Raw genomic sequence first — 27,024 nt, forward strand, 5'->3', positions numbered from 1 at the left:
CTGAGACAAAGCCATGAAAATTGCTTTGTTTGACTGTGAGTTAAGTAGATGCCTGTCTGTGATGCAACTGCTCTTTTCTTTCTCCTTTTGTTGTTTCAAATCTCTTCTCAAAAGCAATCTCATTCTACAAAAAATAATCCTCTAAACATTGCCTTTAAACAATTATTTCATGTAGATATGAAATTCCTACGAATTAAATTCAAGATCATTTTAGTACGGCTGAATCATCTGCAGACATTACAGTTATAAAGCCAAAAAGCCTATTGGTATCATCTCTTCTGACCTGTCTATACAGTACAGGCAGTTGGTCTATCCTGCATTTACTCCTACTCTGAGTTCAATAGCTATACAGCGATAGAGCATATATTTTAGAAAACAACCCATTTTAAATTAACACGGTGACTACTCTTGATAAGATGCCTCAGCAATTAATTACTTTTGTTTCAGTGTCTTGTTTAAATTTGTTTGCATTCAGCTTACAGCTGTTGTTTCTCATTACTTCTCTCTATTAGCAACTTTCCATTCTCCATGTACATATAAAACCAACTCTTATTTCTCCTTTATGTACCTAAATGCTACTTTCATAGCAACACACATGCTGTTATTGGCATTTACACAGATTTTAGATTCTGTTTTTACTTATGTAGCTGTTCCTGCCTCGTGGGCTTGTGTAGAAGGCTCCACTGTAGCTGGGTAGCCTTTGGAGTAGAATAGGATCTCATAGATACACATGCAAGTTTGACATGGGGTCAGAGAGAAATCATGACCAGTGATTCTGGGGAGGGTGGACTGAGGGGGAGGGAATGCCTTGCCACCTTTTAACCCACTAACCTAGTCATTAGGACAGGAATGGCCAACTCCTGGTATGCATACCACAAATGGCATGGACAGCCTTTATTTGTGGCACATAGCAGACTGGAGAGGGGACAGGTAGCACAGTGGCAGATCAGGCAGATAGGGCAGGGAGCAGAAAGCAAAGCAGAAGATTGGGCAAGGCAAGGGGATTAGAACAGCACTTGGGGAGGGTGCAAGGCAAATTTGTGACACAGTTGCCAAAGAGGTTGGCTCTCACTGCATTAGGGCATTTGCCCAGGGAGTGAAGCGACTTGGGTTCTAGATCCCATAAATCCAGAGGGGATTGAATCTACCTCTCATTTCCTTGCAAAGTAGTCCAACCACCAGGCCCTGGATTGGGCACTTCCCTCAGCATCTGCAGCCCTCCCCTGGAACCGACCAGCTAGGGAAGCAAGATGGGGATGTGAGGCCAAGAGGTGAGTAAGAGTGTGACTTCCTGAGAGAGGCAAGGCCCTGAAAGGGAGGGGTTTTATTCTGGCCCTAGCTCCTGCCCCCAGTGGGGCAGAAACTCTCTCTTCCCATGAATATTAAATGCAAGCTACAGAAAAATGTTATGGAGGTGGAAAAAATGGTTTCCTGTCCAGCTCTATGATAAAATAAACATTTTAAAACATGGAAAAATAAACTATGTGACAGACAGAAACCCAACCATGTAATTTTACTGCCTCTTTTTCCTGTCGTTTTTGTATATTATGTCCAATCTGCATAGAAGGCTTCCTCAGCTGGGGTCTTTGGATATAATCCTGGTTGTGTTGAAGCCAATGGCAGTTTTTGCTTTGACTTCAAAGAAACCAGGATTTCACTGATGCCTCATTTTCTCCAAATTAGTTTTTTGCACAGCTTACTGTATAAACTGTAATAATATAAATAATAAAAGCCCATTCATTTTAGTCCAAATTATAAAAGTTTTACCCATATTTGATTTACGTACTTATTGCTGTATCATCCTGCGTGTGGTATGATGGGCTGTTAGTGTATTTTTTTTACATGTGGATTAAAGCTGTGCTAGACACTTTTCAGACCATGTAGAGACAAATGATGTAATATAACTTTTTTCAACTTCTGTCTTTATTATAGTTCCACATAGATCTCAACCAATGCATAATTTTGATCCAATAAAATTAAAATTTGTTACATATGACATTCCATTTCGCTTTTTTCTCTTCTGGGGGGAGTGAGTAAACAAATTGCATATGATGGGCACTAGTCCTGAGGCGCTCTGATGCAGTAGGATGGTGATGAGCTTGGTGTAAGAGCCTGTGTAGAACAGCATGCTTTGTTTTAGTCTCATTTTCCTTGGGAAAAGAGAAGTGTTGAAAGGCCCTTAAGTCTAGTTCCCTGCTCTTGTGGGCAGCCATGTTATATACTCCATTTCATGACCATGTTGCTTAGAATTTGCCTCCATGTGAAAGTCTTAAAACAACATTCCTTCTTTCCCCGGCCCCAGGTGTATGTCTCATTTAACAGTTCTCCACTGAAGTAAATCCTTCTTGCAATAAACGTGATGGTGTTAAGTATTTCTACAGCAGGCAGTCATAGGCATTTTGTTGTGGAGTGATGAAGTTTCATGCTCAGTTGAGGTGACAGATAAAATACAGCATGATACATTAAAGATCATTATGGGACTGCTGTGGAAATACTTACCAGAACAGCAATCTACTGTTGGGGCGCAAGCCTAACTACTGAGTCTTAAACACCATCACTCTCACTCTGCTTTGTCTCAGTGAGATCTGAAGGCACTAAGCATCTCATTGGAGTAGGGCTTGGTGTGCGGATTAGAACTAGCAAGATCACAGAAACCCAGGATAAAGGGAGAGTGAAAGATAAGGATTTTGCAAATCGAGTTGACCCTGTCTCTTCTGAGACAAAAGTTTATTGTAATTGTATATAATATTATTAACACAAATCCATCTAGTTACTTTTTTCTTTTAAGCAGTCCTAGATTTTATTGCTAGATTTGATGCTCATCTATCATTGAGCTTTATTCATTTAGCACTTTCATAATAAGTGTAGTATGGATTTCTAGATTTAGTTTAAAAGACATGAATGTGAATGTCTTCTGGCAGTGACATTTAGAAAAGTGAGCCTGTTCAAATTAGAACGTAATTTGTAAAAAAGACAGGTTCTTTGAAGAGCTTTTGGCTCTAGTCAAATAGCTATCTTTAGGTTAATTTAGACTAGAAAGGTATTAAAAGCTCATACTTTTCACTTTATCTTTTCCTGAAGAATTTCAGCATGTAGCTGTTGATGTACCAAAAATGAGTACATCTAATCATGACATTTTAAATAAAAATATCAGTGTGTGTGACAAAAAAGATTAGGATGCTGATGCAAATAGTAACATTTACTTCTTCCATTTGTCTGGTCTACCCAATAGACGTATTTCTTTTTTATTTTAAAAGGTAATTTGTGTTGCATGCAAATAAGATATTTTGACATTTTTTTAATAGTAAACCCACCACAAAGTTACTCTTATTAAAGGTGAAGTGCTCCCTAAGAACATCAAGCATTGTAAAAATTACAGGCTGTGTTTAATCTGCTGAAAATACCTGAAGAATTTCTTTCCCATGCTTTTCCTTATACTTCCAACAAATCATTATTTCTGTATTTTAATAGTCAAGGTGAAAGCTATCAGGAGTAGTAGTTATTTCCATCTGCTCATTATACTGTAAATAACTGCTTGAAAGAGCAGATGTGGTGCTCCAGGCTTTGACAAAGTGCACTATCCAATCACTCCATTTGGGAGAGAAGATTTCAAAATGCACACAAGTATAATCAAATATATATATATAAATATAAATTAAGGTTTGTGGTTCTGAATTCCTGAAGCTACCTGGCAATTTTAGGATCTGACAAAGGGCACTATAAAATGCTTTCCAGAAAAACATTTTTTAATCATTCTAAATTCCTTGGGAACCTGCCTAAGTGATGCCTAAATTTAAACACATTAATTGTTCTCTTGACTTCTGTGGGAATGTTTCTATGCTTAACTACCCTTTTTGAATTCACTGATTGTTATGGAAGTATTAAGAAACATTGTTAGGCCCAGAAATAATAATAAAATTGAAAACTGCCCCAAAATTATCAAATGGGAGCCTCTTATTACCTTCATAGCTAACAGACTTGACTATTTTCATTATTTACCCTTTTAAGAGGAAGGGGAAGTGAGTTAGTAACTTGGCCATGAACATATGATTTGGGCTGAACTTTTCTAAAAGGTAAAACTTCTTATTTAAACACAACCTAATTCTTATGTACCAGATTTCAAAACACTGCTTTGAAATTTATAAAGTAAGTGCAAAGACTGATTTGTACAAGTAAATGGAAACCTTTACCTACTTTCCACATGCAGTTTCCATTTTCATGTGTAAATCTAAGGATCTGCCGACAAAATATTTCATGCACAAATTTAGAAATCTATTTAAAGCTTTTTGGAAAATTTGAGTCCATCAATAATAACAATCATTAATAATCATATTTGCAACATAGCACCCTTCTTTCTGATAGATCTATAAAGTGCTTTTTCTGTCTCTTTCTATTACCAGTTTGCCCCTGAAGTCAAGTCATATCTTTTATTTCCAGTAGACAGTTCAGTATTTCTAAATGTTATTTGCAAATATTTATATACATATGAAGTACAGATTTTAAACCTTTGTTCCTTTTTAAACATTCAAAATAAAGTTCTTGGCAATAAAAGATATGGGGGATAACCATCATTATTTTTCATTTGTCACTTTTTTTAAATGTCCAAATCTTACCTTTTGAGCAACCACATGCCTATAAGCCAGGGGTGGGCAAAATATGGGCCACAGTCTGGATCTGACTCCTGGAGGGACTTCGTCCAGCCTGCAGCAATGTCTGCTTAGAAAGGCAGAGTGAGCTGTGGTTGGGGCTGGGGCTGTGCGTTGGTGGTGGTGGCAGGGAGGAGCCACAGGGTGCGTGGGCTCTGGGCTGTTGTAGGGTCGGGGGTGACCATGGCAGCTCCCCAAAATTGCCTGTGGGCCCACATAATTGCCCATCCCTGCTATAAGCCCAGTGATTCTCAACTTTGTTAGACCCAATGCAGTCTTTAGACTCAGGTTACATCTCAGAACATGGAAGCTCTTAGTTTTCACTCATTTTTAACTACAGAAAAAAAATAGAGCAAGTCTGTTCCCAAGAACTCGGAAAGCCCACATCAGGTCAGAATGTTTTTGATGCTGTGTGAGTTTATCTTGCAAATCATCATGTTTACACACCTAAGGGTTCTACATTGTGTAGCACCCCACATCACCCTTGAAAAAGATTGTAAGCATCCTGATTGAGAATCACTGATAATAAGCGGTTAAGATCTGTCCTTGTTCTATAGATAGTAAATCATTCTATATGATGTAATTATTGTTCTTTATTGACAAAGGTTTTTATTTTTTAAAGCTGAAACCATTTAATAAAGCATACAAGAGACCACCTTTTTACATGAAAAATACAGAATCATTTTTGGGGACTTACGTTATTTGCAGAGGACCATGCCCAACACAATCTTAGAAGCAGAAAAAGAATCGTAAAGAATGACGCCATTTGTAGATAAAGACAGGATTTCTGGTTTTTATTTTGAATACAGTCTAATAGGCACTTCACGTGTCTATTTGTTCAGTAACCCCAAAAGAGGCGTCTCTAAACAAGACCTAAAGACTTTGAAAAGAAAAAAAGAATTTCAATTAGATCATCTCTGTCTAAAATTGAGGCTCATCTGTTAAATGAGAATAAGCCTAAAAGTAACCTGAGATTACTGTTTAGTAGACAGCTGAAGCAGCCACAGTTTAAAAAACAGTTGAATAAATAGGAGAGCTAAGGTTATGTTTCAGGTTCACAGAGTTTTACTTTTGACTGTAGTGGGGACAGTAGTGGATGTGCCAATAAAAAAATATTTTTATATAAGATTCTTATAGCAATATTATTTATTTAAAAGTTGTGGGGACATGCTAAGATATGCCAAAATTTACAATATATTTGATTTTTCCAGAGTTTAACTCAAAACTAACCCTCAAGTCTAAACGCTTCTACTTTTGGGGAAGGGTATACCTAGAGCTGAATTTCATGTCTATTTCACAACTTTATAAAGGGCCAAAATAAAAAACCCAAGACTGAGTAAGCTGATACTAGAATATATTTGCCTGAATTATGCAGCTTTGATCCCTCTCTAATTTTAATAAAGTATTAGTTAATCATTTGCAGGCTATTCAGTAACCTAAATTGCCTTGCTAGCCAAATACCTCACAAACTTTTTACAGCAGGGAATGAAATAACTTGCCTGAGGTCACACAAGGTTGGCTCAAGACCATTGTTGCATAAAAAAATTAGGAACAAATATTTGAATAGAAAGAGGGAAAACAAAATGAAAGTGTTTTGGAAAATAAATTATTACCATTGATATCTATATTATTTTACAATTTCAGGCAGATCTCCCAGATAGAGGTATATTGCATTTCAAGTCTTTTAATTAATTATATCACTAATTAGAGTAAAGATATTCCATTCAAGTTGAAATCCTGAATGACAGATTACATTCCCCATTGACAATTATGGGAAAAAACCGAAAAAGATGAAAATGGAATCAATCATAATCATAAATCAGTAAATAGTGAAAACTTTATTTTGAGGTAGCATAAAGATTATATTCAATCTTTTACCATGACTCTTCTCTTGAAGAGGACTTCATAAACTTGCCCTGTGGCAAAACTGTGCAATTTAATACAAAAGCTTTAGGAGGTAAAGTATTTTGGAAATGTTTTCCTGTTTATATTTAAGTGTTTCCTATTTATCATTTTTGTGGTCCAGAATTCTGTAAATCCAGTTGCTCACTCTACGAAGTACTGCTATGATAACTGTGTTCCCGAGCTTGTGGAAGCTGAAAATATAACTGGAATAATTTATATATTAAGCACTGTTGTTGTAATTGGTATTTTCAAAGGTAAATTAAGATATTTTCTTGCATTAGAAACCTATGATTTAAGCCCTTGATTTTTACAAGCTGTTTTCCCACAGTGAATTCTTCCACCAGTATGAAGTCCATTGACTTCAGTAGAGCGCCACACAGACATTAGGGTCTGTATGCGTGCAGCTGCGTGTAGGACTATATTCTGAATCGCAACTAGTTCTAAAGTTCAAGATGGAAGTTTAGTCTGGGAACAGGGCGGAGTGTTCTTCTGGGCTGGCTGGTTGGTTGTTTGGACGACTGCTAAAGGACTTTAGAGAAGTGTGTGTGTGTGTGTGTGTGTGTGTGTGTGTGCGCGCGCGTGCATGTGCACACACACACATACATGGGTGAATTAAGGAGGGATTTGAATAAAGACAGTGGGGGCTGTCTGTGGGTGTTAAGAAAGAATTTGAACAAAGAGTGGAGGCTCCCTGTGGTGGATATAAGGACAGATACTAAAGGCTCTCATCACAATGCTATGTGAACACCTGAATCTGTCTTTCTCTTGTTCTTTTTTGAAGGATTTGAATTTCTAGAACTGGTTGGAATTTCTGTCAGAATATTGTTTAGGGGAAGATCCCCTTTTTTTCTTAGAAAACTTATTTTGTGAGAACTTTTCCTAGAGAAAACAAAATGAAGGGGACCCACTGAAATGGCTCTTGTCAATTCACTGTTGGCTATAGGAAGAAAGAAAAGTTCACACAACCCCCTCCAGATGTTAATGATGTGATAAATGTAACAAGTTAATCATGCAAAAATTGCAAAATGTTTAAGCAGTGTGTTCAAGCAATTTATCATGCAATAAAATTGGTGAACCAGCCATTCATTAAATGTGGAACATCTTTGTGGCTAGTTTGTCTTGCACTTTAATTTGACCATATGGCATTTTAGTTTAAAAAGGTGTACAGGGAGCCTGGACTTGAGAGCTGCTCTCTGGTGCTGGGCTGCCCTTTCAACTTGCCAGTGCATGAGGAAGCCCACATCAGAGACTGCTGAGTTGCCCATGCACACAGGGAATATGGCACACAAGGAGTTGTGGGGCTCTCTGCACACCAGTACATTTTAAAGGGCACACATGCAGCCAGGCTGTACACACCTTGTAAAGGTCCAGGCATGTGGGTAGCTTGGGATCAGGGAACCATTCCATAATCCTGGACTCTGCACACACCAGCATGTTGAAAAGGTACATGTGCAGCATGAATGGGGGAGAATGCCAAATTTGGTTAAAACTGTTTTGAGGAATTAGATGATGTGGGAACTAACTAATTAAAAAAAAACAAAAAAACAACCACAGTGGAAAGTGAAATGGGATGCTTTCCACATTGTGTCTTGGCACATTATAAACAGTTTTAGATGACAGGGCTGTTGACTGACGCAAGAGAAGGAGGGAATTCCTTTGTGGCTGTTATTTTGGTTTTGCTTCTTTCTTGGACTGAGTGTCAGCAACCAATTCTGATGTTTTTAAAGCATTTATAGTTCCAAAACCCATGTGAACAAAGGAAACGGACAGATAAGATTTTGGAATTGAACATGAAGCTCTAGATCCTAAAAAGCAACCACTTGTTCCTTCAGGAAAGAATCCAAAACAATGGCTGACAGCAAGACTAAAAGACACAAATATGCTTCTGAAAATTTTTTTGCGAAGGTGTAAAAGCAACCCCCCAGGGTTTTACTTGTTAGTGAGAATGACACCTAGATTGTCACAGGTCCCACTGTACTCCCTATAGGGTTTTTGATTGCTTTTATTTTTTTACAGGGTTTTTTTTAGCTTCTTAAGGCCAAAAAACCCACCCACAGGAGTAAGGGCTCATTGGTCAGGTCTGATTGGGAGGTGGAGACTGACCAATGAGCCCTTACTCCTGTGGGTGTTTCAGGCCGTCCTGTCAATTGTTACATGGTGGCAACAGCTGATCAAGCAGGCCTATCATCAAGCTTTCCTGGATCACTGATAGGCTCCTGAGGGAGGGGGAGCTAAGGAGCAGTCCCATGTAGTCCTCTGGCTGGAGAGCGTGCCTTTATATCAACTTTGTCACCTTCTGTCTCTGTAGTGCGCCAGAAATAACATCTGTCTAACCCTTTGACACCAAAGTATAGGATAGAGACTGGGTTTTAAATTAGACAAGCTGAATAAAATTGATATCAGACCATTGTTTCAAAAGACAAGTAGCATTATGAATTGAGCCTCTTGTCAGCCAGTTTTTTCTAGTGGATCCAGATGGGTTCTAAGTTAGACTCCTGGTCAGCTCCCATTTTTGGTGTGAAGTCAGAACTGCATCTGCTTCCTTTAGTCCTGAAGCAGTAAAGGAAGGATGACTTGGTATCAGAAATATTGAATATGGACACCAGAAATTTGAGTGCAACAATACCTCAGATGCAGACCTTCTGTGCAACTTTGGGCAGGTTGCTAATTAGGCTCATGTCTACCAAAACCCAAATTTTTAGTACCTGAGTGGTACTAAATTTTAGGCAGAATTTAGGAACTTGGTTTAAGACTACAATCCTCATCACCACCATGACCCTGCCTCTTATAATCTTGTAGATATAAAAGTCTGTACTTACCAAGTTCTCACCTGTAAAGCTTCTTATACACCTAAAGTAATGTTTCTGCATGTGACTACGGGTGCCACTACTTTGACCAGGCTGAGTAGATTGTCACGTGTACTTAAACCTAAGCCAGATTGGAATCTTTAAGTCTCCACTTGTCTTACTTTAAGGGTCTAATTCACTAGGCGTGCTCAGAGCATGCCAACAGACATTGACAGATTTGAACTCTGTGCAAAAGAAAGCAGCCACAGCCACTTTCATTCAAAAATGGAGGAGCATGTTGCAATGGGCAGTGCCACTTGTTATCCAGTAGCTCAGCAGTTGCAGCATTCACCCAGTGTGGGAGAAGTAAGTTTTAGGCACTACTCTGCCAACCTCCCAAAAGAGCTTTTGGCTTGGCTGGGACTGGGGAATCTCTATTTCACTTGTTATAATTACAGCTTTGCAAACAGAAAAATATTAGGATTCTTTGGGCCAGAGAAAGAAAATATGCCTCTTTTGGCAGTCAACTGAGAGAGGGGTTCCAAGGACTAATGCATTTTGATCAAGTACAGTAGTAGGTGTGTGTGGTGCAGAGAGAGGAGGGTAGAATAAATAACAAAAAAATAAAGTCCTGCTAAAGGTTCTTTATTCTCTACTAAAGTCATTTAGCCGTAGCCCCTTATTTAAAAGTAAGCTACTACTCTTCAGAACTTTTATGCATGGGGTTCCAGGGCAAGAAAAATGATGTTATAATAATGGCTACAAAGAGACTGGGGAAGAGAAAGGAAATGCCTACCTGGACTTCACAGTGATGTTTATTTTCTATAAGTTTGTCTATTTAAGCTAGATCATGCATTTTTTTCTCATCTTTCTGAGTAAGAAATCTTCCCTATTTGCAATCTACCAGGCAGTTTCTCATTTGCACGTTGATTTGTTTGCACCACTTCTCAATAAACATAGCTTGCTGACTAGAGTGTGTATCATTTCCCCAGGCAGTTGCTAAATATTCTGCAGTCAGGACGACATGCTAGCTGGGGAAATATGTTGCCTTTATTTTCAGCAATGACAAGGCATGCCTCATAGTATATTAAATCCTGCCTTATCTAGTAAAATTATTATCAGGTCAGTTGTGTCTGCTTTCATCCATGATTTCCATTTTGGTGCTTTCCCTTATCTGACCTTCCTGTACTGCAGACTACCCTTGACTGTAAGCAATTTGGGATAGGAACTCACTTTTTTTATCCTGTAAAACACCATGAATAGCTAGAATACTGTAGAAGTAATCTATAAGTTCAAATACAAAACTACGTTCAAGTATTTACTTGAATATAAGATGTTCCTGAATACAAGACAACCTCCCAATAATTAGATTCTACATATGGAAAATTCATAAATTTGATATAATTTTCAAGATATAGAATCTAATTATTGGAGGTTTGCCTTGAATTTTTCCCCTTCTCACTGCTACAGCAAGGAAAATACATCCTGGAGATCAGATAGTCCTCTTGCCCTCTGCCCCCACTCCCAACTTCTTCCTTCTGCAGCCCCTCTTCTTACTGTCAGACCCTGGTCTCCCTGAGCACATGGAAGAAAGGAGCAAATTTGAAAAAAAAAATGAACTGGAAGTAAACATAGCTATAGGAATTTGCATACAGTACCTATAGACTTAGTTCATCCAGAATGGATGCATTTTACCTTTTTTTTAAACTGCTGCAAGTTTTGGCACAGGTACTCTGTGGAAACACTTAAGTAGCATTTTGGCACCTATTTATATGTAGTATAAACTATGCATGATATTAGGCCATGGACAAAGGCTCATGATTTACCATATAATGTATTGGGTTAGGCCCCCAATAGTCAACAGCATTTCAAGCCATGGTGACCCCACATCCCATCACTGCTCAGTATGTATATGTATTCCAGATATCCCCCACAAAGGATCCATGTGCTAATTACCCTTCCCCCCCCCCCACTTGTGACTGGAATCAGGTGTTTTTGTCACAAGTCCTGGGATCCTCCAAAAATTGATAAGCAGGTAAGGCACAGGAGAACCTGGTCTGGCTTCACTTCAGGGAAGGTGAGGCCACAATAATCATATGCAACAGGCCAAGAGAGGGAGCAACAGAGAAATTCTGGGTGAAATCTTTGAGGCCCCATTTGGTGGTTTGCCAGACATTTAAGGGTGGTGAAGAAACAAGAATCATTGAAATGCAAAAGAGAGGTGCAGCTCAGCTATACTAGTGAAGAAGTTGTCAAAATGTGGTCCATGTAGTGGCTCACCATGACTTGGATAAGCATAGGTGCTAGGGAGGGCTGCGCTCAATGGGCACTACCACATATTTTACTTAGCTGGATTGCACTAATCTATTCCTGTGGTAGGTTCCCATGAACATGTTTGCTCAATGTGGGCCTTTAATTCAAACCATGGGGCATATGATTGCCTAACTGTGATCAGTGTAGAGAGTGGCATGGTGGTGACATCTTCAAATTGCCAAATGATAATAGATAAAGTACTTTGGTTTGTATAATCTGAGATTAAACTAAACTAAACTGTTTATATTTTCCTCTCCTGATGCCAGTACAGGGTAGAGTTATAAGTTATAATGTATTTTATCATTTTCAGAAATCTTCTAAAAGCATTTCTATCATCTTCTGGAATCAAATAGAAGATACTAGAAGTTTGGATAAGATATGCTATGTTTCTATTGTAAATTTACAATCCATTTGTCTTTCTAGGTATGGGATGAATTGCCTCATTCAGTTTGAAGATTTTGCTAATGCTAATGCATTCCGCCTCTTGCATAAGTACCGCAACATATATTGTACTTTCAACGATGACATTCAAGGTAACGAGACACCTTTTTCCCCTCTTGCTCTGTGTGTTCTTACAGAACCGGAAAACTGAGTCTTAGTTAGTTCATAGTTACTGTACTGGAGCTAAAAAAAACCCATGTAATTGGATTTGAAATGGTACCTGAAGACACCTGCTGGAGGATTATGCTGTCTTGTGATATGTAAACCCATTATTTCTCCTCTTACCCTTTCCTCCTTTAATTTATGTTCCATACTCCATCTAGATGCCTGCAATTTAAAGTATTTTTTTAAAGTTCCGAGTGTTTCAGTTTACTAACTTGAGTTATTTGTGCTGAGATCTATGACCTAAGCACAGACTTTCAGCCTGCTTGTACATTAGGGGCAAACCAGACTTGAGGTCAATGACAGTTAATCCCCTACCCCCTTCAAAGTTTCTCATCAGTTCTTTCTGCCTCCACAATAGTTGGTGGCTCTACTATCCCTTCCCATTGTGGAGCTGTCCTGACAGAAATAATAAATTCTGTTTCAAAGATTCAGACCAGAAATGTGGTTCAATTCTGTCTCTACAGTATTGTTCTGATTATAAGTTGACCCTACATTTTTAGGGTCAATTTTAGGTAAATAGTATTTTCCTTGAGTTTAAGTTGTAAGTTGATAAAAATAAATAAAGACGTTGAACTACCTTTGCCCTTTCAAAATCCCACAGAAGAATCAAGTAACCAGGGAAAAGACCCGTATAATTGAATGGACTAAAAATACTAAAATAAAAACTGCTAAAGAAAATTATAACTTGGAATTTTTATTGCATGGACAAAAGTAGTACAAAAGTCAAGAATAGAAGGGGCCAAATTATAGGTTAACCCCATATATGTGTTTAGTGCAATTTTTACGATGAATCTTTTGGAGGTAAAAATGGTAGCCTTAATATCAGAACAACAGAGTAACTCCCAAAGATTTTCGGTTGTTTTCTAGGTAGCTGTGAAACTTACTAGCAAAAAATGTCTCTTGGCTTATGGTGGCAGGTTCAGATAGATATTAAAAGCCTTCTATCGGGTACTGTTATGTCAAGTAATAGATGTTCATGCTGTGTACCCTGCTGATGACCAACATAAATGTTAGCATGTCTCGACCTGTTCAAACTTCCCAAATATTTTTAGTTTGCTTTATTTATAAATATAAAAACTAAAATCTAAAAGATGTCCAGAAGAAGAATGTTAAGATTACAACATAGAATCCTCCACTGGTAGCCAAGACCAGAGCTCTCTAGCAGAAAGCTTACTGCACATGTGCTGCCCAGTCAAAGGCGATCTGATCCCATGCACCACAGATCCTCCCCTGCCTGCCTTAATTATTGCATAAATTAAAAAGTTCTCAGTGAATGAAGCAGAGGACTTCAGGGTGAGGTCTAGGCAGTTAGATGCCCCCCTGGTGAAATGTATCTGTTTTTTTTCCTCAGCTGCAGACATTCTCTGGGATATTGGACAAGCTGCTCAATTGAGACATTTCACAGATAGTCATTAATTGTGTGTTCTTAACTTTCTGGGTGTCTGACTTGATATCCTAGGGTCTGATTTGCTAAAGTGCTGAGCACTTACAGTTGAAGCTGATGGGCATTATATTTTGAATTTATAAAGTGCTAAGTACTCTGAAAATGCAGGTCCTAGGTATTGCAAATTGAGAACTTGGAATGAGTGGAAATGTTTTTACCTTACACTTACCACAGTTCTTGATGTGTTAACTAGGTACACCCCCCACTCACTGGAGTGTTATGGAGATTGATTGGTTTGTTATGAAACTAAGCCATGGTTGTTTCAAGTTAAGCACCCCAAAATTAGTGTACATTTCTGGTAGTTTTGGCCTTATTCTTTCTCTCTCTCTCTCTCTCTGTTCTCCAACTGTAAAATGAAGGCGATAACACACTCTCACCTGAATCTATGAACATCAGACAGATGGAAAACTAAAATCATAATGTGTGATAAGTGCCATGGAACAGGGATTGACACCTTTTTACTGCTGCTTACACCCTGAAACCCTGCTGCAAACTAATAATCACCACTCTCCTGGAGCACCCACACCACCTGTGCTTACCCTCACCACTAATTCAAGTGGCCATGAGAAACAGAAAGCGTTATATTTGGCAGCACCACAGCAACTGAACAGGGAGGGCTGGGAGGCCAGCAGACACCATGGAGGGAACAGACAGAATGGCTCTCTCTCAGTGAGTGGGAACGTATGGTTTGCGGTGGCTGAAAGCCCATGAAATGCATGTAGCACTCATGATTCCATTTGCCATGCTGCATATTTACAGTGTGGCAGCAAAATTTTTAGATACCAGGAAATACTGGTATCTAAAAAAGTCACAGCAGAAAAAAGCGGGTGCAGCATGCACTGGCTGAAACTAGAGACTGGCCAGCCAGAGCCACGCTCCAGCTGCTGGCCAGGTTCTGCACACCCAGATCGCTGCCGCTGCTGCCCCAGAAGGCCCCCAGGACCCTGGGTAAGACTGCTGGGGCCAGTTCAGGTGCTGGCCCCAGCCTCCCCTACCTCACCCAGGGCAACAAATATGTACAGCTGCTAGTTGTCCCCAGGGTAACGCATGTTCCGGCTCATGGGGATGTGTCCAGTGAGGCAAGAGGTAGGACCCTGGGAATGCCCCTTGCTGCCCAGCCAACCCCTAACATAAAAGCAACCTTGAGGTCATTTATGGTTCTTTTTCAATGCAAGGTTTGTATGGTGTACAGTAAGGACAGAGCCATGCAGAATGATAAGGATCAAAAGAAACTTTGAGTAGATACTCTTATCCAGTGCTCACTGAAATAGTCCGAATCATTTTACTGATGTCAGTGGGCATTAGCTCATGCTGTCAGTGAGCATTATCCATCCTGTGCCTTGAATGAGGCAGGAGTTCTGTGGATAAAAACTAATGTGCAGTGACGTGTTTTAAAGATGGTATTACCATGCATCTGCATAAAGGAGATAAATTAAGATAACACAGGCTAAGCTAGTCTGGCATTTCCAAAATATTGATTGAGTTTGCAGCCTTAACCACTGATAACTTTTTTTTTTTTGTATGTAAACATTCTAATTAATTTATAACAATTTCACCTTTTTCCCTCTTTTTTTTGAAAGGTGTCTGAGCCCGTGTTTAAGACAAAGACCTCTTTTTCTCCCCCACCCCCTCCACTTTTTCCTCATGAAATGACCAGTGTTGATGAATCTGGGAAAGTAATTTTATTTTCCCACAGAATAGTTGCAGTATGGAGAGTCAGTGCAAATTTCCTGATGCTGCCATATCAATATTGACCTAGAAGAACTACTGATGAGGTTCAGAAGGCAGTTCAGTCTATGTGCTTAGCTTCTTTTAACCCTATTACACTCTTCTCTTTGGCATGCCTGCTAAAAATGTTACCAGGAGTACTAATTAGTGCTACTTACAGTTTTGATTTTTGTTTGTGAGAACTGTTTAATAAGAACTGATTGAAAACCATTATTTACATCTTCTAACAGTCGTCATATGGCAGCTACTCTGGATCAGAACTAACCCAAGATTTCAAGTGGTGGTGAAAAAAATCTGCATCTTGCTGCCATTTAAACCACTTTTTAAAAACATTTTTGAATAAGTTACTGTCTCACTGAAAATGATAAACTTATAGGTATGCACAGATGCAGTATTTGATCCCTGCATATGGTGTATTTCTGTATTCTTCGGTTTTACCACTGTAACTCTATTATGCCAACAGACGTAATACTTTCCTTCATTTCAATGCCAGCAAAAATAATTCCATAACCTACCTCTGTAAATAATTGCAAAATTTATATGCCCTCAGGAAATGATTTGTTTTTAACAGATGTGCCATTTAAATTCATTATTAAAAAGGTTTATTGAAGAAAATAGATTTAAAAGTAATTCGGGGCATATGATACAAGATTATTAAATGATATAATTAAAGTCAATTTCAACAAATATTCCTCTCTCGATGAAGTTACGTTTTGGTTTAAAAATGTTTGAAAACTATTATTTGGCCAACAAAGTATTCTCTCTTAAGATCATGTCAGATCTAAATCAGTCCAATTCTCAAATAAGAAATCCTTGTTTTGTCATAATAAATTATTTTTCTTTTTCTCATATTGATTCTTTTAATGTTTGAAATGTGGAAGCAATAAAAACAAAGGTGATGGTGGTAGGCAGACCACTTGACTTTGGGGTAATTGAGAGACTTGTTATTGTTGGGGTTCATCCTCCGTTGTCAGTCATGTTCACAGCCTTGCAGGTAGTCCTGATCCTCCATTGCATCTGGATTTTCAGGTGGCAGCAGTGGCTTTTCACCAGCTCCATCTCATGAGACGGCTGTGACCCTTTCTTTTAAATTCGGATCTGGTTGCCATCATCCACGCCTTCGTAACCTTAAGACTAGACTATTGTAATGTGCTCATTGTGGAGCTGCCCTTGAAGACCATCTGGAAGTTGCAGCGGGTGCAGAATGTAGTAGCCCACTTTCTGATGAGTGTGGATTGCCAGGATCATAATTCCAATGGTACAGAGTTTGCATCGAGTCCCAGTAGCTTTCTGGGGACAATTCAAGGTGCTGGTTTTGACCTATAATGCCTTGGGTCTGGGCCCTAAGGGATTGTCTTTTCCTTTATGTCCCATTGCAATCTTTAAGGTCAGCCGAGAGCAAGGTCCTAAAATACTATCAGTGCACCAATTTAGCTTGGTGCAAACATATAGGAGGTCATTCTTGGCAGTTACTCCTCAGCTCTGGCACTCCATCCTTCCTGCAGCCCACCAGAAGCCAAGCCTTGACATCTTTCAGAAGTGCCATAGCACCTTCCCATTTGGGCAGGCATTTGACAAACAAAGCTAGGCAGGGATATTGTTCAGGGGTGTTCTGTTTTATGTTGATACTCTAGTTGCCTTTTAAGCTGTTCTGTTCTCTCATTTGATAAGTTTTATCCTTTTTTTATAAGTTATTCTATTTCCTTATTCTCACTCATGAGAGCTCATGCCTCTCTGAACAGGTTATTTTATAACAGGGCCGGGCAAAGGTTGGCCCACAGGTCGGATTGGGCCCGCAGCAGACTCCATTTTGCAGCAGCCCCTGCCTGCGTTGCTGCAGCTGGTTTCCATGGGGACCCCAGCAGCAGTGGGGCCATGACAGCACAGGGCCAGGGTTTCCGTATTGTCAACAGATGTGTGCACTGCACCCCCACCCCTTGCATCAGAGTGCTAGCTGGGGGCTGCTAACACTCCCACCCTTTGAGCAGCCAGAAGGGAAAAGCCTTGGATGGTGCAGGCAGACCTCCCTAATCAGAGGTCCTGCTAGGGCCTGGCCATGCCCCCCTCAGCTCAGCATTGTGGAAGGAAGGGAGGGTTGTTCTAGTGCCCCGTGGCTTGTAGCCTGAGCCACTGCAGGCATGTGCCTGAATTTCTTCAGTCCAGAGAGAATGTCTGGTTGGTTACAAACTGTTTTAGCCTAGCCAGGTTAGACTAACCTGCAAAGATTGAATGAATTCAGGCTCAGGCTTTTTTGAATGTCTGTCCCTAGCCTACATATAACACTGAACTGGTTCACAGTGAATCAGTTTAAAAGAGCACTTAATTTTCCAGGTACACTTTTGAACCATTCAAGGAAGCTTTAAACCAATTTAACCGGCTTCTATGTTCAGTTTTAAACTGCTTTAACTGGTCTAAGTGTTACATGTGTCCATGCTTTTAGTATAAACAAGATACCAGCTGTGAGAGCACCATTTTGAAAAGGACACTCAGTACCATCAATAATCATATTAGATGTTATATTATGTTGTTTCAGAACACGTCTCTGTATTATTGTGTATCGCAGGCTGAAGCAAGAAAGCTGCGGACTAGATCTTTAATCAGAATGAACCCACTTAAAGCAGGGGTCAGCAACAGGGCTTTGCCTGTGTTCATGCCTGTGACTACACCAGGGCCAGGCACTGAGGAGCTGTGCTGGGTCTGGACAGCTCCTAGCAGTGCCTGTGCTTCTCCCTGCCCTCCCAGCTTGCCTGACATGGGCCAAGTGTTTCTGGGAGCACATTAGCAGCAAGGGGCTTTGCCAACACCTGTACTGGGGCTGGGATGCTTTGCCTGTGTCACCCCCACTTCTCCCAGCACCCTGCTTCTGGCTGTAGCACAGGTGCAGCTTCTAGCTGGTGGGGAGCTGTATTGGGACCAGGTATCTGCAAATAGCATCCATGCTACTACCACTTCTTCCACTCCCTAAAGCTGTGGTACAGGTGCAACTTCTAGCTAGCGGGGAGCTTTGCTGGGGCCAGGCAGCTTTCAGCTGTGCCCACAGTACAGCTGGAGGAGAGAGGGGAAGATGGGAGAAACAGCAGCAGCACATACTTTGTTTGCAGATGCCTAGTCCTGGCATAGCTCCATACTAGATGGAACCTGCACCTGTGCCACAGCTGGGCCTGGGAGAAGCAGTGGTGTTACAGGTACATGTCCCAGTTGCAGGGCTCCAGTGTGGACACAAGGAAAGTCCCCCACTGCTGACGTGCTATGGAAGCCACCTGGCCCATGCTGGACTGGAGCCAGGTTGTTCTAGCCCTCAACTTGTAAAAGTTTGCCAGCCCTTGACTTAGGAAGCTTCCTAAAGGAAACTATGTTTAATTAACTCATTTTAGAAAATTCCAACCTGTAGTCAAGTTCACATCTATAAAATTAGATGTTAAAGGAACTAAAGTTCATGACAAATAGCTGATTTTTTTAAAAAAGGCTTTAGAGCAGAAATTTTCCACTCTTTTGAACTAATGAAGTACAGAAGTGGGGTAGCAAATCTGGAGTTCTGTGCCATAAACCTTCTAACAATCTCTCTTTTGCCAGGGGCAAGAAGAGAAAGCATCTCAAATCCCAATAGGCAAGAGTACTCGTAAGGTAATGTGCATCTGCCACTTTTCAGGGCTTTAGCTGTGTTAAGTGAGACAGGAGCATGTTTCAGACCCCAGATACACACAGTTCTGTACAAAAGAAACCATCTGAAGCGTAATGTTTCCCATTGGAAATAAAATTTGAATTTAAAAACAATTTTAATGTCTTAAGACTATTAGTGGCTATGCTGTGATAGTTCATTCAACTACTGCTGCAGAAGGAGTATGAATGGGTGGCACACTCCCTGAGAATTTCTATTACCTACTGACTGGGGGAAAGAAGCAGCAACTACCAGCATGGGGGAGCAGATTGGTCAGTGAAGAAGCTGACATGGGAAGGAGGAGATAAAAGTACCAATCTGCCTGTGTTGTAGTCAGGACCTAGATTGGGAGTCTTGTTTTTTTTTTGTTTTGGGCATTCTAAGAATTCAGGGACGGCCTTTTGATATGATAGTCTCATAAAAAATCACTTAAACACTCAGGCGTTGAATTTTTTCTTCCTACCCAAAGATAGGATAGGGTCTTTTCTCCTTTTTCTCCTCTTCAGTAGGACTAAGAAGTGAGGGGCCTCTCTTCTGTCCCTTTAATCTTTTTCATCCTATAGTTGGCAATAACGGGAGAGTTAGATATGACATGTTTTATGTTGAGATGTTAGCCACATAATCCAACATACAGAAATACTGTGCTGCCACGTATGTACTTTATTTGTGCAATATGAATAATTGATGGATATCAAAACCAGAAGGCTTTTTAATCTCTTCTAAATCAAAATGAAACCAATAACAATAAATCTGTTTGTTTATTTTTTCACCTATGTATTGTGTTTTGTTGTAGCCTGAAATTTAAGCTGTTTAAGGGAGGCATTTTTCATTGTGTTTATAAGACCCTAACTCAGTAGTACTTCAGTGTCTAGACTTCATTGTAAAATAAACAATTATACGCTAACACACTGCTGGCCAAGGTCTGCATTGGTGATAATAAGAATGGCAGAAAGTTGTACACAAAATAAATGTTAAATAAGATTCCCTTTCAACTTTCACACCCATATTGTTCAAGGGCGTTAGCATTTTAGCAAAGGGATCCTCTTCCTGATTAGAAAACTGTTTCAGCATGTTAACTTTCACAGCTGCTTACATGAAATATGACAAGATGTTATTGTCTGTTAAATTTTCAGAGATTATGCTTTTAGAATATTGTGGGTAGTGGACTCAGTTGTCAAATGAATATTATTGGAGAATGTCCAGTTTGCTTTTCCAGTGTACCTTTGACCCATGTTCTTAACTTTTTGATAGATCTGTGATGATACACAACTGCAGCATGATTCAGGTTATATTTTGTAGTGGTCACAAGGTCTGGTTATGCTTTGGCACTTCGCAGTACAGTTTATATTTTGATGGTCTTTTCATAAACTGCAGTCAATATTCAGGGTGAAATTTAAGGTCGTGCCATAGGTCAGAGCAGTTCCGGTTAAACAGATCTGCTATTCACACTGACATTTTTCCCCCTTTCCTGAAGAAAAACTAAAGCAGACTACTGAAAAGGGGCGATGACAGTTACTGCCATCAATAAACAGTGATAGTGAGCAGGGTTACCCTAATGAAACTGGGCCATTATCATTTAGAGAAAAATGACTGCCAAAAACAGATGTGAAATACCTTTTGCATCATATTATAAAGTTAATTAATTCATGAGAAACAAAGCAGCTCAGATCAAAAGACATTACTGCAGTTGCACTTATTTTTGTGCCATATTAACTGGAAATCTGAAGATAATTAATTGTACTGTCCAAATATATGTAAATACCCAGTGCATAGAATGAAATATGACTGATCTTTATTATAATAATATGGTTTTTTAAAAAAGCCTCCTTTTTCATTTAAAAGATGGGATATGGCAAAAATGAGTTGCATTAGAACAGGGGTGGCAAACACCTTGTGCTGTGGGCCAGATCCAGATTATGGAGCTCCTTGCAGGCCAGATTAAACCTAGGATACAAGGAAGCTGTGGCAGTCACAGCAGCTCTGTGCCCAGAGCATGTGGCAGCAGCAGCTCCAGCCCCTGCTGTGTGCCCCATGTTGGAGCTGGAGCTGCTGCTGCCATTGTGGCTGTATACCCTGGGTTGTGGTGGCAGCTCTGGCTCCAGCCTGGGGCATATGGTGGGGGCTGGCATCTGGGAAGGTAAAGCCATGGCAGTACAGACTGCTAAAATGGCTGGGGGAGGCAGGGAAACTGGGTCCATGATTGCTATGTCCACTGATGCCTGAAGGCCCCAGATTCTCTGGCAGGCTCCTTCTCCTGGCCATGCTAGTGGTCTACTTGGCTGGACAGAGCAGCTCTGCAGGCCATGTACTATAAGTTAATAAATGGAATTGGCACAGCTGTAGTACATATTATTGTTTCGAAACTTTGTGCATCTCTAAGGGACTTGGCAGCAGTGTGTCCATCTTGCTGATAAATATTCTCCAGCATTCCAAAATGCAGTAACATTATTACCCTGTTCTTCTCACAGCTGCTTGAGCCAGCTCTTGCTCAGATGCTTCTGTGTATTTCTGATGTTGCAAAGAAGCATGAAGAATGGCTTGACTGGCTTCCTCTTGGTGGCATAGGGCCATCATTATCACAACTTTTGGCCAATCCCAGGCTGTTATAATGACCTCTGGCAGCTCTAAGAAGCTGGGCCTCAGCTAGTACAGCCCTGGGACTGCTTTTTTTTTCTGGTGACCAGGTCAGCAGTCCCAGGCACAAGGCAACATGTTCCCCAACCCCACCATACACAACAAAGCTTTAGTACAGCCAAGTTAGTCCTCAGAATCTGGTGGCCCCTACTGCCGAAAAAAGAAGAGGAAAGAAATGTTTGGTATCCAAAAAACCTTGCACTGAGAGCTGTCGGGGACCCACTTAATAGAGTGGTAGAAGAAACTTGGAAAGGATTTTGCTTTCTTTGATTTCTTTCTGTTTTTTGGTTTCTCCCAGCCTGGTACTTGCCAGGCAAGAAGGCTTGGTTTTATTTTTGCTTTGGACGAGAGGCAGGCAATAGAAAAGCCATATCCAATCACTCAACCTTAGTTTGTATACAGTTTTAAGTGTCCAAATAGCTAATTTTAAGCAACTGTTTTGGTGTGTAGGGTGGGGGTTATTTGGGGTTTTGCTGAGCTGTAGGTTTATATAGAGATTTGTCTAATGCCCCTTTTAAATGCCTTAGAGTATTTATAGACTGAGAAATGAGAAACCCTTTTTAACAACATTATTGTTGGCTCCATTTTAAGCCGCATTTAAAAGCATATTGCTTCTCTCCCAATTTTCTGGTTCCTATTAGAATGTAGTACTTTTCCTTGAAAAAATAAAAATGATTTAAAATGGCTGTTAGATTTATGAAATGTAATAGAATGTAAAGAGAATGAGGGCACACATGTTTTCAAATTGAACCACAGAAAAATAGGGCTCTCAGAAATGGGATCTCAGGAGGTCATCTAGTCTAACCCTTGTTCAGGGCAGGATCATCTCTGTCTAAATAATCTCAGACAAATGTTTGTCTAAACCACACTAAAACATTTCCAGTGGTGGAGATTCCACAATCTCTCTGGGAAATCTGTTCCAGTGCTTACCCACCCTCACAGCTAGAAAGTTCTTCCTGTTATCTCATCTAAATTTCACTTTTTGCAATTCAAGACTGACTTTTTTCTGATCTCCTTTGAGCACAAAACAACTAAACAGCATCCTTTTAATAACGACTCTTTTTGTGTCTGAAGACTAATTAAATCCCCGTTTTCTCCTTTCCAGACTGAATAATTCCAGTTCTTCCAGCTTTTTTTCTTGTTATATTTCTAGACCACTAATCACACTTTTGCTGTCCTTTGGACTCATGCCAATTTGTCTGTCTTTTTTTAAATAAAGTATGGTGCCCAAAACTGGACAAAGAGCTCCAGGCAAGCCCTCAACAGTGCTGAATAGAGTACAAGAATCACTTCTCGTGAGTTGCATGCAATATTCCTGATAATACATCCCAATTTGCTCTTTTTGCAACAATAGCATATTGATGATTCCTGCTCATCCCATTTATTTCAGGCAACAGATCTCCATATCTGTTCAGTATGTCTTGATATCTTGTTTGGTGTGTTAGCCTGCCAGGTATTGATAGTACATTGTGAAGATCTTTGAGGACTCAACTCTCACTGATACCACCTCACAGGATATACATGACAGGATTGGGCTCCGTCATACATGCTGGCTTTTACGGTGTTTTACTTTGTGGGTTAAGCTATAGAAACTCTAAATCAGTGTCCAGATCTTAGGAGTTTGAAATCCTCAGTTCCTGAATAGTTTGGCTTAATAAGCTCTGATTCATAAGAGATGATAATACTGATGTGTTTTTTTTTTATTCTAAGCATTTCTGAACCCCACCCCCCACAAAAAACAAACCCAAAACATTCAACAGCAATGACTTCAACTGCAATAGGGTAAATGATAGCATGCTAGATATTAACATTATCTTTGAGACAAGAAAGAACATGGATGAATTCCTGAAAAATGTACATTTTCTTATTTTTGCTAGTGCCTACTTGGTTTTACAATGCTGTAGGTGTACGTTATGCTTAAAAAACAAATAAAAGACAAAGTCTCTGTGTTAAAAAGTATAACATATAAGGCAGGTGTGTCAAACTCCCTTGGCCTCCCCAGGCAAGATCTGAACCATGGTGCCCTTGTAGGCTGGATCCAGACCAGTCTCTGACGGCAGGGGTTAATGCAGCCATTGCTCATCTCTCCAACACCAACACACATCCCCAACATGACTCCACATGCTGGAATTCAGTGGCAGGCTCTGCCCCTGAATTCCTGGTCCCACAGGCCAAATAGCACAGCTTTATGGGTTGGATCTGGCCTGCAGGCCATATCTTTGATGTTCCTGATATAAGGGGTTCAGTCCTTGGAGCTATACTATTCCCTTAAGTCCTATTAATTTTGAATTCTGCATTAGTTAGTACAAGGACAAAAAAGATTAGGCCCTAGTCCTGCAATAGATTCAGTTAGGATGGACCCATTAACCAGTGAGGGACCTTACATGGGCATACAGGGCCACCTTTCATTATATGATCTGAGAGGTTCATGTGACAGCCACAAGGGATTGCACTATTGAAGCTTAGCACTTCTCCTTTAGTAATCAGTCACCTGTGGTAGGAGCTATATGGGTAGATGTTTGAAAGAGTATGAGATCCTTAGTTTGAAGTAACTGGGTTTCTTCAAGAAGGTTTTTCCCACATGGTCTCACCTCATTTCCTATGATGCAGATACCTTTACTCTGCTATCCTATATCACGAAGTTGGGGCTGCTCATACACTGGCTAAAAGATTCTAGGCTTGCACGTGGTATAAAAATATGTCTTTCATGTTGCATATTCATTGCAGCTAAAGGATCTATGGACCCTTCACCCTATTTAGTATGCATCCTGTCAGTGGAAATTTTCCATTTACCACTTTTCATTTCCATTATCCATTACGGATTAGGCCTGATGAGAACTGCCTGGATGATGTGTGTTGACAAAACAGAGTGTATGTAAATGTGGCTTAAGGCAGAATCAAGACTAGCAACCTTTTTATTTGATTTGATTCTGAAGCTTTTCTTACTAACTTTACATGTCTTTGAATGAATAAAAACAAAGCAAACCAGCTTTCATCCCATCGATCTTCTTTGCTAAATGAGTATGTTGAAGCTTTGAGAACTTCTACCTAATGCTGTACCATATCATAAGTAGTCAAGGAAATTCATTTTGTATTTTAGGAACCGCAGCTGTGGCTGTTGCAGGTTTCCTTGCAGCTCTACGTATCACTGAGAACAAGCTGTCAGATCACATAATACTATTCCAAGGAGCTGGAGAGGTATCTGTTAGACATGAGGAAACCTTCTGTGTAGTTTTTTTGTAGTTGTTACATGTCTGTTCCAGAGTAAATGGTAAATTTCTATGGAGGTCCACAGCCTGCAAGTACAGCTTGCCGAGTTTGCTTCATTGGACCTCCCCATGGTCGCATCACAGGATGCTTTTCATAGGATGATTCAGGGAAATCATAATCCCATATTAAAACTTCAGGTTTTAGCTACTATTAATCTTGCTCATTATCTCAATGTTGAGGAAGTTTGTCAAAAAAGGGGGAGTGAGGCTAACAGAAAAACACTGTTTTCATTGCTATCAGTTTTGTTTAGGACAGAAACCTCTATATTTCCCTATAGCATGACAGATTTTTCAGTAGTCTTAAAATCATCAGATTTCCAAGTTCTTTTTGGTACATATAGGCTCCTGACCCAAGCCTTCATCATAAGCTTTTCTGAGTTACAGTAAGCCTTACACTCTATTTGGAATTGAAGCTCTACATTGTGCACTGTGTGAATATAATGGTCACTTTCCTGTATTGTTAACTGCCATCTTTTTGATGAGCACTCAAGTAAGTTATAGATTCAGTACACTAATGCAGTCATGTGCTTCGTAAATTCTGTAATTCAATGTAGATTGCTAATTTTAATGTAAATGAATGAAAATTGATTTAATAAAAACTGATCAGTACTCCCCCAAATTTCGCTCACAGTTTGCAGGAAGATCTGCATCAGTGATGCATGAAACATTTCTGACAGCCTTGATATGCAAAATACCTGCCCTCCATTTTGCTCCATATTCAGCAGACTCAAACATCTGTTAAATATTCATTAGTATTTGTTTATTATTACCAGTGTGTATGGTGCTGTACAAACACAATGAAAGGTACAGTCTGTGCCCTCCAGAGTCCATTTGGACTACATTTGTACATTTATAAAGAGAAAAATAATATAAATTGCTGCTAGACAGGAAAAGTGGGGCCTCACTTGATTCTCAGTGAAACTTCATAATGAAGAACAAGAATTAAACTGTTTATATTGGGTTGATAGCCAATTGTTTGGTGGTCTTTTTTATATATGATTAGTGAAAAGAAAGATACTAGAATCCAGTACAAATAATATGCATTTGGAAAAATAATTAAAAAGTGGATGGTGGCGTGGGGTGGGGGGGCAGGGAGTAGCCAAGATTAGTCAACAATTACTGAATACATTATTAGTGGGTAAGAGAAACTGTTCCTTCTTTATGGGTATTTTAAAGAGATTTACAATCTAAAACCCTTGAGACTGTATTTTATTTTCTAGGATTCAGTGTTTGTGTTAGTTTTTTGAAATATAATATATACCCCAAAATTAAAAACTGTCAATATGAAAATGTCCTCTTGCACCCTGATGTGATTGTTAGGGACCAACTGAAATCAAGGACACAGGTGGACAATTTTGCAGGTTGATCACAGGGCTGGCCACCATTTTCATGGGCTTATCATGGCAGGCTCACCCCCCATGCCTATATTGGCTGAAGGGCCCTGTTGGCTCCATTCCTTGCTGCTGATTGGTTGAGAGCCCTGTCCATCATGCAGCCCCTACCTCTTTTCACTGGTTGGTCAAGAGGGCTGTCTGTCATATGGCCCTGCCCCTCAATGCTGAGTGGTAGGAGGAGGAGGCCTTGTGGCTAGCAGCCCTCTGGCCCAGCCACTATCTTGGCTGCTCCCCTTTGCACCAGCCATGAGGACTGCTGGTTCCCCAGCATTTATTTTTAGTAAGTTTGGGGTTGGTTGTTTTTTTGGGGTTTTTTTTGCAGATTTCACGGACAGTGCCCAATTTCATGATTTCTGTGAAATCCATGAAATTGCGAATTGAGTAGGTCCCTACTGTTTGTGGAATAAATGTTGTAACAAATTTAAATGATCTAATAATGACAAGGTAAACAAAGTTCTATATAGTGCCTACACCCACAGTATGGAAGCACTGAAAAGAATGCGTTTTCTGTTGGCTTACTTTATGAAAATATCATTGTTCAATTTAACTGTCAGTGATATTAATAGGTTTAGTTAAAGTAATCAATGAAAAATTAGTATGTTTTTGTTTCTCTTCCAGTGTCTTGTAAAAATGCTCTTTCC

General features: G+C 39.8%; 1 protein-coding gene across 2 annotated transcripts in view; it reads left to right on the forward strand.

Moving 5' to 3' along the window:
* ME1 (malic enzyme 1) overlaps positions 1-27,024 on the forward strand; it is a 248,573-nt gene that overhangs the window by 176,835 nt on the left and 44,714 nt on the right. For both annotated transcript variants that reach the window (XM_006033531.2, XM_025215306.1), the window contains 2 exons: positions 12,074-12,183; positions 24,821-24,918. In XM_006033531.2, the coding sequence (XP_006033593.1) occupies positions 12,074-12,183; positions 24,821-24,918 (208 nt within the window). The remainder of the gene's footprint in view (positions 1-12,073; positions 12,184-24,820; positions 24,919-27,024) is intronic.

Source organism: Alligator sinensis, unplaced genomic scaffold (genome assembly GCF_000455745.1).
Source record: "Alligator sinensis unplaced genomic scaffold, ASM45574v1 scaffold180_1, whole genome shotgun sequence".
Taxonomy (NCBI): Eukaryota; Metazoa; Chordata; order Crocodylia; family Alligatoridae; genus Alligator; species Alligator sinensis.